The 11,731-nt window shown below is 47.8% G+C and overlaps 1 protein-coding gene across 3 annotated transcripts in view; it reads left to right on the top strand.

Moving 5' to 3' along the window:
* Positions 1 to 4,516: 4,516 nt before the first annotated feature.
* The window catches only part of LOC311526261 (uncharacterized protein), a 102,673-nt gene continuing 95,458 nt past the window's right edge, over positions 4,517 to 11,731 (top strand). For 2 of the 3 annotated variants that reach the window (XR_014712978.1, XM_084639128.1), the window contains exons 1-2: positions 4,517 to 4,675; positions 5,501 to 5,740. Coding sequence is in view for 1 of the 3 variants with exons in the window: in XM_084639128.1 (XP_084495254.1) it covers positions 5,601 to 5,740 (140 nt within the window). In the remaining 2 variants the exon portion in view is untranslated. Of the gene's footprint in view, positions 4,676 to 5,500; positions 5,741 to 7,495; positions 7,618 to 8,491; positions 8,579 to 11,731 lie in introns of those variants that run through there. The other variant, XR_014712979.1, reaches the window with a different exon arrangement.

Here is an 11,731-nt window from a genome sequence, read left to right as displayed (position 1 = left end):
GTATACATTTAGTTTGGGCCTCTGTTACAGTATTTTTAAAAAGTTTGCATGCAGCTTGCAGACGTTTCACTCTTGTGACTGTTCCTATTAATTTCCATTTAACTAGCACCTTCATTTTTGCATAGTTCCCCCTTTTGAAATTAAATGCTACTGTGGCGGGTTTCTTTGGTATTTTGTACTCTACAAGGATGTTACATAATTACATTATGGTTGCTGTTACTCAGTGGTTCAGCGATAGTCATCTCTTAGACCAGATCCTATGCTCCACTTAGGTCTAAATCAAGAATTGTCTCTCCCTGGTGGGTTGTAGGACTAGTTGCTCCAAGAAGCAGTCATTAATGGTGTGATGTTATTGACATAATCTGGGACCGTATAGATCATTGTTGCAACCAAGGTCCTGTAGTGGCACTAAATCTTGTATAAAGGGAGTCAAATAAGGTGTCTCAGACAAGGTTATGGTTTGCTGGTTATGATTATGCTGTCTGTGTATGTGTATCATTTTTGTGGTTAAAGTTATGAATATTGGCTCTATACTGTCTTTAGTTCAAATTTATGCTATGCTTCTGGGTGACACCCCAGACAAGTTGGTGTCAGCACTGCCTAGCCTGCTTGATGGCCCATTAAGGGCCATCAGCTATACAACTGACCCATTGAGAGAAGGCACGCCTTGTGACTCAGCAAAGTATGCAGGGGCTTGCCCATGTGACTCCAAACTCCATTTTGCTGTAATTTTCCACAGTAAGAACAAAGAGGTGTTACACCTGGAAAAGACTATAAAAGGCTGATGCCTCATTTCCATCTTGTCTTCAGTCCTGCTTCATACCTCTGGAGGAACTTTGCTACACTGAAGCTTTGAACAAAGGACTGATGACCCATCCCAGCTGTGGATGGATTCCAGAGACTTGATTTGAACCTGCAGCTTATTCCACCACTGCTACAAGCCTGAACCAAGAACTTGGCCATCACTGTATGTCATTGATTCCATTTAACCAATTCTTGCTCTCATCTCTATCTTTTTCCTTTTATGAATAAACCTTTAGATTTTAGATTCTAAAGGACTGGCAACAGCATGATTTGTGGGTAAGATCTGATTTGTATATTGACCTGGGTCTGGGGCTTGGTCCTTTGGGATCGAGAGAATCTTTTTTCTTTTACTGGGGTGTTGGTTTTCATAACCATTCATCCCCATAACGAGTGGCACTGGTGGGGATACTGGGAAACTGGAGTGTCTCAGGGAATTGCTTGTGTGACTTGTGGTCAGCCAGTGGGGTGAGACCAAAGTCTGCTCTGTTTGGCTGGTTTGGTTCGCCTTGGTGTGCACAGAAACCCCAGCTTTGGGCTGTAACTGCTCTGCTTTAAGCAATTTGTCCTGAACTGGCACTTTCAATTGGATCCTGCCAGAACCAGCATCGTTACAAATGGTGTCTAGAAATTTTATCTCGGCATCTCATCTTGAGGTAACATGGACCCAATCAATCTGGGAATAGTGGAAATCCCACAGGTAAGTAGGGCTTTAAAGGCAGAGACAAGAAGCTTGTATCTAATGTGGTGGAAAAAGGGGAGCCAAGTGGTGGGGCTCAAAGAGGAGGTGTGACATGATGGAAGTGACCAGTTAGGAGAGTTATTTCAGCAGCAGTGTTTTGAATGGATTTGAGGAGCAGTCAAAGCCAGGTTGCAGCAGTCAAAGCCAGAGAGGGGGCAGTTACAGTAATTGAGGTAATAATAAAGAACAACTTTTGTCATCTATGCAGAGAGGACAGGTCAGATCTTGGAGATGTCATGAAGGAGAAAGCAGCAAGATTTGGATACAGCCTGGATACAAGAATGCACAGAGAGTCAAAAACAATGCACAGATTATGGGCCTGAGTGACTGGGAGGATAGTCATGCTCTCAAAGGTGAGCAAGAATAAGGGAAGAGGAAGAACTCCATTTTAACCAAGTTTCATTTCTGCTGCCAGCCAGACATCTGTCAAGAGAGATCAGAGAGATGTGTGGGATTGGATGGAGGGAGATAAGTCCACAGTACAGAGGAATGTCTGTGACTTATGAGCACAAAGATTGTGATTGAAGTCATGAAGGCATCAGAGCCCCTAGAGAAGGTGCAGAAGAGGCGAGCGCTCTGTGGGATGATCACTAAAGATCAGGTTCACTGAATGAGACACTGAAGGTTCCATCGGGGAGAACTGTGAGAGGACAGAGTTGCGAAAGCCAGTGGAAAACAATATTCAAGAACTAGAGAGTGGTCAGCCACGTCTCAGGCTGCTGACCATTCAGAGTTTTCGTCCCCTGACTGTAATTACTAAGCTTATAATAAAAAGAGTACCTGAAGAAATCACTGGGGGCTTTGGTACTCTGAGAGAAGGTGACTTGAGAAGGGAACGTTTGAGAGCAAGAATGCAGGAGTTTAGAAGGGTGATTTTAGGGCATCTTATTATATCCCTGTTCTGTCTTGCAAAAGAAAGAGCTTTCCAAATGCAGGCAATATGAACACAATGACTGTGGTGAAGCGCACTCCTCCCCCCACCCCCTGCCCCCCAAATCACGAGTGATGTCAAAGAGGTGACTCTGGGAGACAGAGCTGAAAACACGGCACCCTAAAATGTCCACCTGTTCAATTCACCAGCACTAAATGATGCTGAAGAAGCACATCAGCGTCCTTCTCCACTGCAGAAACCGTGAGCCGATTAGAACTGGAAACCCAACCCCTGCAACAAGGTCTGTGCAGGTGTCTTTTTGGTTTATGGAAGTTCAGACCTCAGTTGGGGGGCGGGAATTAATTAAACTAGGGACTGGGGGAAAGCCGGCAGTAGTTTTGAGAAATACTCTGACCTGACAAGGACATCTCTGTGCTGCAGGTGTCAGTAACATGAAGATAGCTCTGTATACGCTATAGGACAGGACAGAAATTGCAGATGAACTGAAGGAGAGCTGGCTGAGATCACAGCTGTGAATTCAGGAAAAGTAACTGGGGGTTAGACTAAGGAGTTAAACACAAATAGGCAGATGGCCAAAACTAGTGTAAATGTCTATATACAAATGTAAGAAACTTAAAACAAAAAGAAGTGAACCAGAATGCCTGGCGATGGAAGAGAATCCTGACAACAGGCATTACTGCCACATGATGCAATGATCAATCAATGGGATGCTGTAACATCTGGCTCTGAACTACCCAGCGAGAGCAGGCTAGAGCGCAGAGATGGGGATGGAGAGAGCAGTGCTAAATCTAGTTCCCACTCAGAGTTTAACTTATGGGCATGGTCACTCCTGTGTCAGCATGACATCATCTCATTAGCACAGCCACGCCATTAAGGGTTATGTGAGACCTATTCTTCCAGAGTCAGACCACGTACAAAGGGGAGATCTGCAAGTCTCGGATGCACTTCTCCATTTCTCTGTCTTCAACCTTACAGTTACAAACACTCTCTGGGCGAGGGCATCTAAACAGCTGGAGGTCTGTAATTCTCCACGTGGAGCTGGGTCCTAGCCAAAATGGTGAGGTATCTACCTACTGCGTTCCAGTCTGGTTACTAGTAACCAGTGTCTGACAGAGTCCAGACAGTGCCACGTTCTCACTTGGACAAAGCCCCTTTTCATGGTGCTAAAAAGCCTCCCAGGGCCTGCGGCTTTCTGAACAATCAGCAGCAGCATTCAGCGCTGTCCTTCTCCATCCTGTGCCCCTTGGCTTCCAGATACCAGCGCTGTTATCAGGTCAGGTCCTCTGTGAGTCAGCAGCAGCCAGTACCCTTCTGCTGGAGAGGAGCCAATTTCTGAGCAATGATTTCCAATACCTGGGGCTTGTGGTCAGGTTGTGTGTGGAGAGGATTAATGACAAAGGCTTCCTGGGGGCTTAAGGGATCTGGATCTAATTTAAAACCAAAACAAAATATAGGAACTTAGGAACGTAAGAATTGCCATACCGGATCAGACCAGTCCCGTATCCTGTCTCCAGCAGTGCCCAGTGCCAGATGCCTCAGAGAATGGTACAGGAAAACTCCTAGTACATAGTTATGGAATAACCAGCCCCGCAGAGGGACTTTCTTCCTAGCCCCTGGCTGTTAGTCATTGGTTTATGCTCTGAAACACAAGGGTTTATATCCCTTCTATATATTTTTATTGTGTCCTTCTTCACTAATGTCGTAGATGTTTTTATTAGCCATATAGATGTCTGATCCTTTTAAAAATCCTACAAAGCTCTTTGCCTCGATAATATCTTGTGGCAACGAGTTCTGCAAATGAATTATGCATTATGTAAAAACATGTTTCCTCTTAGCAGATTTCAGTTTTCTGCCTGTGACTTCAGATGACTATCCCCTTGCACTGGTATTAGAAGGCAGGGTAAACAGGAATGCACAACTTACCTTCTCTATACCATGCATTATTTTAGATCTGTATCGCAGGGTGGGCTGGCCCTTTAAGGAAGTTTGAGCTAAATTATACTTGTGCAATGGACTTGAGCTTGGGTGAGTGGGTCAGGTGACCTGTATCACCTGATATCAGCCTGGGGCAGGACTTTCTCTAAGAGGAAGTTTGCTCCAGTAATGAAGAGAGGAAGACAGACTTGCAGGGAGGTTTCTCTGGAGGGGCTGTAGCGTGAGAGAGAAGCAGGGAAGGTACTCTGCACTCCAGCCAAATAGAAAGGCCTGTCTGGAGCTACCTGCAGTGAGACGCAGAAGAGGTAAAAGAAAGAGGCTTGAGGTAGCAGGAGCTGGGGTTTTGCAGAAGAATGGGTGAGCCCATCAAGGGACAGAAGGAACTGTGGAGAAGGGGAAAGGTTCATCTTGATTTAAGTTGGCATTGAACTGTGATGTTCTAATGAACCAGAGCCCCGGAAGGGGTATTGTTTGCCTGGCAATGGGCTGGGTGCAGTTTTTGAGGAGCCCCAAATGGGGAAACTGAGGCAGTAGCACAGGGTCTGATGCCGGATCTGGTAAGACCCTGTTACAGTCCCTCTATGTTCCTTCTTCATCATCTCTCTGAACTAAACAGTCCCATTCTCTCTTCACCCAAGTCTCCCCAGACTCCTATTCGGTCTAGCGGCCTGTCTTAGAACCCCTCTACTTCTGCTATGTTTTGCTGCAATAGGGTAACCAGAACTGAGTACACTCTTCCAGGGGTGGACATACCATTGACTTATGCAATGGCATGACACTTCCTGTCCTATTTATTATGCATTTGAGCATCTTGTTTTCTCTCTTGACCAATGCTTGCACCCTGAACTAAGGTATTCATTGAGCTGTCCAGGTCTCTTTCCTGAGTAGTTACAGTTAACTTAACTGTAAGGATAAGGCATGTGTAAAGATAAGCCAGCTTATCCCTTCCCATGGGAGTGTTAACTTGCATTAATCTACAGTGAACTGCCTCGACTCATGGCGTCCATTGACCTGGCTTTGTTAGATACCAATAAGTACCACAACCACAATCCCTGCCCAGCACGCAGGAGAAGCTCCTCAGTGTGAGGCTAGTAGAACTAGGTTTTAACCGTTTTCTCACGTTTGAATAGATGCTGAAGATTGGGTGGCTACCTACAGCCAGTTGACATCTGAGGCTGGAGAATACCCCTGGTATCGGCTGGAGAGGAGAATGCTGGTTGGTTGGCAGTGATGCTTCCTTCTCTACCGCTGTCCTCTTTGGCTCATCCTCCATCCTGGCTTCCAAGCACTTCTCCCATTGGCCGTAGTGATGACCCTCACCCTTGCTCTCCCTGCGCCATTCAGCTGATCGCTGCTCACTTATGCTGGAGGTAAGACTGCATCTCTGTCTCCCTCCCACCCTGCTGCTGTGCCGGCACATTCTGGTTCTGCAGAACACACACATGCATCCCCTGAGTAGCCAGAGGGTGGTGCCCCACTGGGACACATGGGCGGGAGAGATAGCTCAGTGATTTGAGCATTGGCCTGCTAAACCCAGGGTTGTGAGTTCAATCCTTGAGGGGGCCATTTTGGGATATGGGGCAAAAATTGGGGATTGGTCCTGCTTTGAGCAGGGGGTTGGACTAGATGACCTCCTGAGGTCCCTTCCAACCCTGATAGTCTATGATTCTATGATTCTATGACAACTTACAGTGGAGGAAGGCCTCCTCTTGGCCTGGAATCAGGGGGTTACAGAGTCTTTGCAGGGAAAGAGAAGGGAAAATGCAACATGGGCTGGACACTGGCACTCTCATGCTGCCAGAAAAATATGTACTGAACTCGTGGGCAGTTGCTCAGCTTGGGGCATTGAGTCCCTTCGAGGGAAATGGCAGTCCTAATGTTATGTCATCGGCTCAGAGGCTATGGGTAGAATCCTCTGTGAAGACCTCACATGAGCTGCTTGGTGCTATAATCGTCATGTGCCCAAGCTCCTACCCGCACACGTCATGCTGGTGTAGATGTAGCTACATGGATTGATGATGCCATGTCCATATCCACACCAGGCGTTACACTATCCCTCACTACCTCTGGTGCACAATACACGACTGATTTTGTACTCCCCTCCTCCCTTACGTCTGTCAACACTATCCACCTAGAAGTCCCACCCCTCCTATTAACCCGCCAGGGGTGAGGCAAGTGGCTTCCTAGAGTCTGCAAGTTCCCCACCTGCCAGCATCAGCAGCCATAGGCAGCTTCAGTGCTGTCGACCAAAAGGCCTAAGAGCTATTAGTAAAGTGCTAACTCCCTGCACTAGTACTCCAACTGATGCTGTAGATCCTGGAACAGAATGAGCTGGCTCTTTCAGAAAAGGCATTCTGGGAGTTGTAGTCTCCAGGGACCATGTGGTTATAAACTGAGGGCAAGGCCTGCTGGGAGAAAATGCAGGCTATAAAAGCTAAGCCCCTGCAGCAGTGTGGGAGGAACCTAGAGGAAAGTAGGCAGTCTCTTTCTTGGAGACTTGAAGGGAAACAGCTGTGGCTTTTAGCTCTTTCCTGGCAAGGGCGTGAGATGGAACCTGAGTGGAGCTCTGGCCAGAAGCCGGTGAAAGGACCTAGGGGCTGCCAGAAACTACTGTGGACCCCTGCAGCCAAAAGGAATGAGGCTTTAGGGGAACCTGTACAGCTGCAGGGTGAGCAAGGGCTGTTGTGAACCCTGGAGAAAGAGCTGCTTGTAGACACTAGTGTGAGAGCTGTAGAAGACTGAGAAGCTGTGGGAGGGGAGTGGGGCGGGGCTTCCTGTCTGAGAGTGGGAATATAACTGGTCTATTAATAAACCAGACCCCAGAAGAGGAGATTTGATTTGGGAGCATGAGGTGTGTGAGTACTCCTCAGGAGCACAAAAGGTGGGGGTGAAAGGCAAGGAAGAGGGAGTGGGTCGTGAACCCTTCTCCCATATGACTTCCAGAGTGCTCTCCTCTGCATCCCCTGTCTAATGTTAAAATGCCTATCTGCATCACAGACCTGTTTCTCTACAGTTCACAAGCAGAGCTGGTGTCCTCTGGGTTTATTGACACGAATGTGTGTGTGTAGGGGTGCAGGAGACTCTGAGAGTAGCTAAATATCTGAGCGCCTTCACTTGTGCCCTAGGCTTGTCTTGCTTCTGAGCACCTGGAATAGTCCTGGAGCATGCCAGGCTGCTCACGAAAATACTGCCTGGAAAGCCAGCCACATACCCATGCCCCTTGGCAGGGCACGTGTCCCAGGAGGAGGTGGGTGAACTCATCTCTCAGCTTTCATCTGCCCCTTCTGAGTGCCCAGTTCCTCCTACAGCCCCTTTCCGGGCACCAGAAAGGCTGTTTAAGCCTTTGCAGGCTTTTGGGAATGCTGGTCTTGATGTATGCATCTTGGCACTGAGTCTCACATTATCATGCCAATAAACTGATTGGAATTGAATTTACGACGGGAGTGCTCATGGAATTCTTTCTATGAGCCTAAGGGGAAAGCTCTCGGTTTTTATCATGCATTTCCCTGTTATTTCTCCCACTTAAATGGGAGAAAAAAGACATTTAAAATTCTCCAATACCTCGGTCCCCAGCTTCCAAACTCAGAGCTCTCCAGTGTAGGAGACTAAAGGAGGAGAGGCCACTGAGCATGCAGGACCCGCTGGGGGAACTCCACCTGTGGATACCTGCAAGGCCAGGCGGACACACAGCTCTTGGCCATGGCAGGGCCCAGCTCCACCTCCGTTCCTGAGCCCTGCAGAGTTCCTTCCCTGAGCTGCACCCAAGGAGGGGCTTCTGTCTCCAGAGGCAGCACTCCCCTTGCCATCTGCTGGGCCCAGGTCCTTAAAGGTATTCAGACACCTAACTTCCATGGAGGTCAGTGGGAGTTAGGTGCCTAACTACCTTTAAGGACCTTATTCATAGATTCCAAGGCCAGAAGGGACCATTGTGATCATCCTGTCTGGCCTCCCGTAGCACACAGGCCAGAGAACTTCTCACAATAATTCCTAGAGCAGATCTCTTAGAAAAATCATCCAATAGTGATTTAATAATTGTCAGCGGTGCAGAATCCGCCATGACCCTTGGTAAATTGTTCCAATGGCTAATTACTCTGACTTAAAAATTTATGTCTTTTTTCCAGTCTGAATTTGTCTAGCTTCAGCTTCCAGCCATTGGACCATGTTGTACCTTTCTTTGCTAGACTGAAGAGCCCATTATTAAATATTTGTTCTCCATGTGGATTCTTACAGCCTAGAAGAACCAAGTCACCCGTAACCATCTCTTTGTCAGACTCAAGGAGCTCCACCTATTTAGCTTATCGCTTAAGGCATGTTTTCTCATCCTTTAATTATTCTTGTGGCTCTTCTCTGATCCCTCTCCAATTTACCAACATCCTTCTTGAATTGTGGACACAGTGTGCCAGCCATGGTCACACCGGTGCCAAATAGGAACCTGGATCTTGATGCCTCTCGGAGGAGGAAAAGCTGAGCAGACCAAGCATGTGGGGAAGGGACAGAATGTGACTTTATTCTTAAAACCCTTCCCCCACCGGCCACATTTTCATTTTGTACCCCTCTGATCCTAGTAGTTAGCCAAAATTCAGGGTCCTGCAGGTTGTTCTGGTGAGGACACATTGATGGAGTAGGGTATCTCTGACACAACCCTGTTTATTCGTAAGGAGGGTGCACAGTCCTCTTTCCCCAAACACAACAGAACACACAACTCCAGGCCCCTTTCTAGCCACCATTCACTCCAAGAGCTCTTTCTCAGGGCCAAGCTGCCCGTGCTTTTGTGGCTCTGTCAGGTGCTTCCTTGCTGCCATCTCTCTCTGCTTCTCTGCTCTTTCTGCCTCTCCTTCACAGATGTACACAGCATCACACACCAATAGCCAGGGAACCCCCTCTGTTCACATGTGCCTGTGTTTGGGGCAGAGGCTGCAATTGTTTCACCTAGCTGGTTCCATAAAGGAATTTAAATTGTTTCCGACATGAAGGGGCGGATGTTACACCTCATGCTTTCCATGAGGTTTAACCAAACTCACAGCACTCTCTTGGCCCCTTCCCCATAGTATCTGAGCACCATCTGTCCTCTTGTCTGGACCCACCCACTCCTACACTGCTGTACCATGATAAAAATGTCCTCTCTAGCCTTAGAGCTGGGTGTCAAGTTAGACAGTCCCTCTAAGGGAGCGATCGCCCTGGGCGTGAGGGTCCCGTTCACACTGTATGGTGGTAGCACCTGGAGACCAGGCCACTGTACAAACATAAACAAAGATGGCCGCTGCCTTGAGAAGTGTATGGTCTACAGAGCACAGAGTAACACTGAGTGAGATTGGTGTGGTAGGGAGCGCACACACAGAGCGTGACAGCTGCCTTCTCCCGCCCTGGCGTCAGAGCAAGTCCTGTCTCACCGACGCGGCGTTCCCATCGCTCATGTAAGTGGAGGGGACGATCCGATTTCTTTTAATGTGAAAACACTTGTATAATTTTCATTGAATAATTTAACAATTCCCAAGAAATGTCTGTCGATTGTAAGTTATTCTGAGCAGACACCAGTAAATAGCAGCCATTCATCGTTGTGTTAGGAATCGGTAATTAAAAATTATGAGGTAATTTTGACCAAAAATGGAAAAATTCTAAACAAAATTAAATAATTCTCTGGGATCACTAGTAAATGACACCAGTGTTTTATTTATCAGTGGCTACAAATTACCAAGCATTCTCTGACTGCTCTCCCTCCCGCTTTGTGTAGCTCCCTGTAATTTGTTTAATTGCTAATTTTAATGAGTAGGGTTTTTATAACATTTTAGTATGTTGTTTTTTAGCAGTGGGTTTTATTGCATTGTGCAGAGCCTAAAGCACCTTTGGTGCAGGAGCAATTTGGCAGTTAAAATTATTATTATTTATTTAAATCCAACCCTCCAGCCTCTTTAACCATTTGGCTGAATCTGTAATCACAAGAACTGTGTGGTGGAAATGCTCCGTGCTGAAATCTCAGGGCCACTAGGCTGGCACGAAGGAGACCTGGTTCTGTTGTTAACTCTGTGATCTCGGGTATGTCTCTTTCCAATCCCACCCATCTCCCTGTCTCTCCACATAAACTGTCAGCTCTTCCAAACAAGGGCTGGCTCTTGCTAGCACAGTAGGCCCTGATCTTGGCTGGGCCCTCAAGGTGCCACCATACTAGCAATTATAAACCAGTATCTTGCCGCCTAAGTAGGGCACTACTTTGAAAGGCAAAGAGTCAGCGCTGCAAAGCCAGCATTTGGCGCTGGTTTTGCAGCACTGCAAGGAACACGTGCAGTAGTAGCATGCGGCTAGCACTGATCGTTATAGTCACCTTCTAACCAGTCCTAACGTCTTCACGTTCCCCAGCTTAATGGTGACTTTCAGGTACGGAGTTCTTATTTGATAGCACCCACAGGTGTGCTCGGAGCGCGACAGGAACACTGAGAAGTTAGGCCACTGCCCACCGACCGCCCGGAGGGCAGGAGCCAGGCCAGACGTGGGTCACAGACATGATTTATGCAGCTGCTCAGCTTAAGCAGGTGGCCATCTTGATGGTTTAAAGGTGTTGTCTGTACTGTTCTTAAAAATGACGTGTATTGTTTTGTTTGCGTGTGAGTGAGTGTGTGTGTGTGTGTATGAGAGAGAGAGAGAGAGGTGCCAAGCAGGTGTATTTAGAAAAGCGGCCAGGACAGATCCTGTGCTGTATCTCTTAGGGGTGGTAGCAGCTGTAGTCCACCTTTACAAACTGTGGGGTTCTCTGCTCTCCCTGGGGCACTGCAAGTTACAACAGCCCCAGGAGCTGCTCTCACTTACACTGGCTTCCCCAGAGCTGCTGGCCAAAGCACTCTGCCCTTCCCAGTTGCTCTCCTGGCATGCTGGGGCTGCACAGAGGGGAGTTTCCCAGGGGGCCACCTGGGTCCCTCTGTGATGCCCCGATGGAGGTACGAAGGAGACAAGCTAGGTAGATACACGACAGCATAGGAGGCAGGGGAATAGGGACAGTTAGCTGAGTGCAGCTGCATTCTTTTTATTTTCAGCGATGAAGATTTTAGGGTGGTTTTGAATCAGATAAGGGGTCTGGAAAAGGTGCCCAGACCGGAGTGTCTCTTCATATCTACACAGAGGGGGTCTCCGTGATGTGATGATGCATTTTGTGCATTCAGCCAAAAATCGCGCTGGCCCTTTTTGCTGCCGTGTTGCATTACCAGCGCCTGTCTGTGCTAATTTGCGATGCACCATCACTCCAGGGGCACCGCTGCTTTCTACATTTCTCCCGGTAAGTGACAAAGAAGCGTCTGCCCACTGACTAAGGGTGAGGGAATCTCCCTGCAGAATCTCTCTTCTCCACCCCCCTCCTCTGCTCCTTGGAGATG

This window comes from Lepidochelys olivacea (genome assembly GCF_965140295.1).
Source record: "Lepidochelys olivacea isolate rLepOli2 genome assembly, chromosome: 9".
Classification (NCBI taxonomy): Eukaryota; Metazoa; Chordata; order Testudines; family Cheloniidae; genus Lepidochelys; species Lepidochelys olivacea.
This window is presented reverse-complemented; position numbering and strand designations above follow the sequence as displayed.